We start from the raw sequence: 3,325 nt of genomic DNA on the forward strand, positions 1-3,325 counted from the left end.
GAATATTTACTGAGCTCAGAGCAGGGGCTATCTGTGTGTAGAACACTGTACTAATGCTTGGAAGAGTACAAATAACAATATAGCAGATCCGCTCCCCTACCCACAACTAGCTTACAAGTCCTCTGTACATAACCGATAATTTATTTTTATATCAACATCCTTATCCCCCTTTAGACTGTAAGTTTGCTGTGGGGAGGGAACATGTCTAACAACTCTGTTATATTGTACTCTCCAAAGTATTTAGTACAGTGCTCTGCACACAGTAGAATGGTCAAAAATACGATTTCGTAATTGCTTGATTGAATGATACTACAACTTCTACTAGAGCTTCTGCTACTATTACAGCTACTATTCCTCCTTTCCTCTCTTATATCTTTATATCTTGTTGTCCCCACTTGAAGAATTATGGTGTCAATCCTTCTTTGGAAATCCCTTCTAGTTGCGTGAACTCTTCTACCAAGTTTCTAGATCGTTCTGTAATGGATAACTCTCTTCCAATATACCATAAGCTGCTCCTCCCATAGACTCACCGGAAAAGCTCCTGTTGGTTTATTTTCCTTATCAAGATATTTTTCCTGTGCAGGGAGTCATCATCATCTACCAATGTCTAACATCTCCACGGTGAGGGAATTTCTCGTGTTGGGATTCTCGGAGGTCTGGAAGCTACAGCTGGTCCAGGCCACACTGTTCCTCCTGGTCTACCTGGCGGTCCCGACAGGGAATCTCCTCATCCTCGCCATCACCCGCCCCTCGACCGGCACCTCCACACCCCCATGTACATCCTCCTCAGGAACCTGTCCATCATCGACCTCTGCCTCATCTCCATCACTGTCCCCAACTCGATCTACAACTCCCTGACCAACAAGAGATCCATCTTCCTTGTGGGATGTGCCTTCCAAGTCTTCTCCGTGGTCTGGTTTTCCACCGCAGAGCTGTTCATACTCTCGGCCATGTCCCATGACCCCTACGCCGCCGTCTGCCTCCCCCCAAGCTACGAGGTCGTCATGGCTCAGAAGGCCTATCAGAAGTTGGCCACTGACTTCTGGTTCAGCGGGGGACTTTTTGCAGCAATGTGTTCAGCTGGGACATTCTCCCTGTCCTTCTGTGGGTCCAACAACGTCCCTCAGTTCTTCTGGGACGTCCCCCCTCTGCTGAGGATCACCTGCTCCGAGAAGAACATGGTCATCGACGCAACCGTGACTTTTAGAACGTCCTTAGGCATCGTCTGGTTCAGTTCCATCACTTTCTCGTACATGCGTGTCTTCCGGGCCATGCTGAGGATGCCTGTCACCGAGGGTAGGGCCAAAGCCTTCTCCACCTGCCTGGCCCATCTCACCGTTTTCACTGTCTTACTTTTTGCGGGTGTATTTACCTATATCAAGCCGCCCTCAGACTCCTCCTTGATCGTGGACCTGCTGGTCCCCGTGTTGTACACGTTGGTGCCCCTCTCCTTGAACCCCCTCATCTACAGCCTGAGGAACAAGGATGTGAAGGCCGCCATGGGCATGATCCTAAAAGGGTCATTCACTCAGCCTCCGCTCTGGGACAAAAGGTCTCCTTCCTTGTGCAAATAATACCACACCACCACTTAACAAAGGAATGGCCCTTGGGTCTAGCTAAATATTTAGCTGTCCTACGGGGTTCACAGAAAACGCTGGACGTTGATGAATTCTCAAAGTGTGGGCGGGAGTGCGGCTAAGACTGAAGTATGACTGACAATGCAGTTCTGGGGAGGCATTATGGCCTAAAGGAAGGGGAGTCCCTGTAGACTGTAAGGTCACTGTGGGCAGGGAATGTGTTTAACAACTCGGTTAAACTGAACTCTCCCAGACCTTTTGTATAGTAAATCCTGTTTTGGGGCAATTCTAATCCCTGCTCTGCCACGTGTCTTCTGTATGACCTTGAGTGAGCCACTTAATTTCTCCCTGCCTCAGTGACCTCATCTGTAAAGTGTGGATGAAGATTGTGAACCCCACGTGGGACACTGCGGTTACCTTATACCTTTGTCAATGCTCAGAATGGTGCTTGGCACACAGAAAGTACTTACCAAATATCATAATCTTTTTAATATTTTATCATGGCCTAAAGGAATGGGAATCGCTCTAGACATTAAGCTCAATGTGGGCAAGAAACGTGTCTACCAACTCCGTTATACCGAAATTTTCCAAGTGCTTAGTACAGTGTTGGGCCCAGAGTAAGTGCTCAGTAAATATGATTGATTGAGACGGGTTCTGATGCCAGCTTTACTACTGGCTTTATTTGTGACCTAGGGACAGTGACTTAATATCCATAGAATCTCTCTTGCTCTTACACTCTGAGACCCTGTAGGGCAGGAATTGTGTCTGAACTGATTATTTTGTTTCGACAACAGCAAGGGGGACACTTTAGACATACAATCTCTTAATAAATACAATAATGATATCATTATTTGCAATGACTATGAAAAATATATTAATATGCTCTTTAACATGATTCTGGGGGTGGGAATGAAAGTCGGGAAACATGAGGTAGTATCGGAGAAGGGAAGAAAGGATGACTGCAGCTCCATCTGTCTCGTCAAATCTATCCTCTCTCACCAATCCCTCTTTTCTTCTTCCATTCATCCATCCTTCCAACCATTTCATCTATCCATCCACCCATCCATCCATCCATAAAGAGTACGGGGTGGGAGTCAGAGGTCATGGATTCTAATCCCGGTTCTGCTACTTATCTGCCATGGGACCTTCGGGAAGTCACTTCACTTCTCTGTGCCTCAGTTACCTCATCTGTAAAATGGGGATTGAGACTCTGAGCCCCAAGTGGGGCAAGGACTGTGTCCAACCTGAATACCTTGATCTACTAAAGCTCTTAGAACAGTGCTTGGCACATAGTAAGCGCTTAACAAATCATAATTCTTACTATTATTATTATCAATGTTATTGACCACATCCTGGGTGCCAAACACTGTAGTAAGCTCTCAGGAGAGTTGAAAAGAGATAAAATGTCATGTTCCTGCTCTCCAGGAGGTTATGATCTATTGGGGGAGAAAATCACAGAATAAATTACGTAAAGGAATAAGGTGAGAAGGGAAAGATGAGAAAGTAGATGAACTCTTGATTCAAGGGTACAGTTTATATACTCAGTATGAACAGAACTTCAACGGATTGGCAATAAGGGCAAGTCAGAAGAAACAGCGTGCCTAGTGGGTAGAGCACGGGGCTGGGATTCAAATGGACATGGGTTCTGATCTTGATTCCATCACATGTCGGCTGTGTGACCTTGGGCATGGTCGCTTAACTTTTTCATGCCTCAGTTCCCTCATTTGGCAAATGGGGATTGAGATATG

General features: G+C 46.1%; 1 protein-coding gene across 1 annotated transcript in view; it reads left to right on the top strand.

Moving 5' to 3' along the window:
- The window catches only part of LOC119923856 (olfactory receptor 14A2-like), a 12,153-nt gene extending 10,454 nt beyond the window's left edge, over window positions 1–1,699 (top strand). The window contains exons 5-7 of the mRNA XM_038743060.1: window positions 931–1,072; window positions 1,157–1,439; window positions 1,649–1,699. Of these exons, the coding sequence (XP_038598988.1) occupies window positions 931–1,072; window positions 1,157–1,439; window positions 1,649–1,699 (476 nt within the window). The remainder of the gene's footprint in view (window positions 1–930; window positions 1,073–1,156; window positions 1,440–1,648) is intronic.
- Window positions 1,700–3,325: the final 1,626 nt, after the last annotated feature.

Source organism: Tachyglossus aculeatus, unplaced genomic scaffold, assembly GCF_015852505.1.
Source record: "Tachyglossus aculeatus isolate mTacAcu1 unplaced genomic scaffold, mTacAcu1.pri scaffold_310_arrow_ctg1, whole genome shotgun sequence".
Classification (NCBI taxonomy): domain Eukaryota; kingdom Metazoa; phylum Chordata; class Mammalia; order Monotremata; family Tachyglossidae; genus Tachyglossus; species Tachyglossus aculeatus.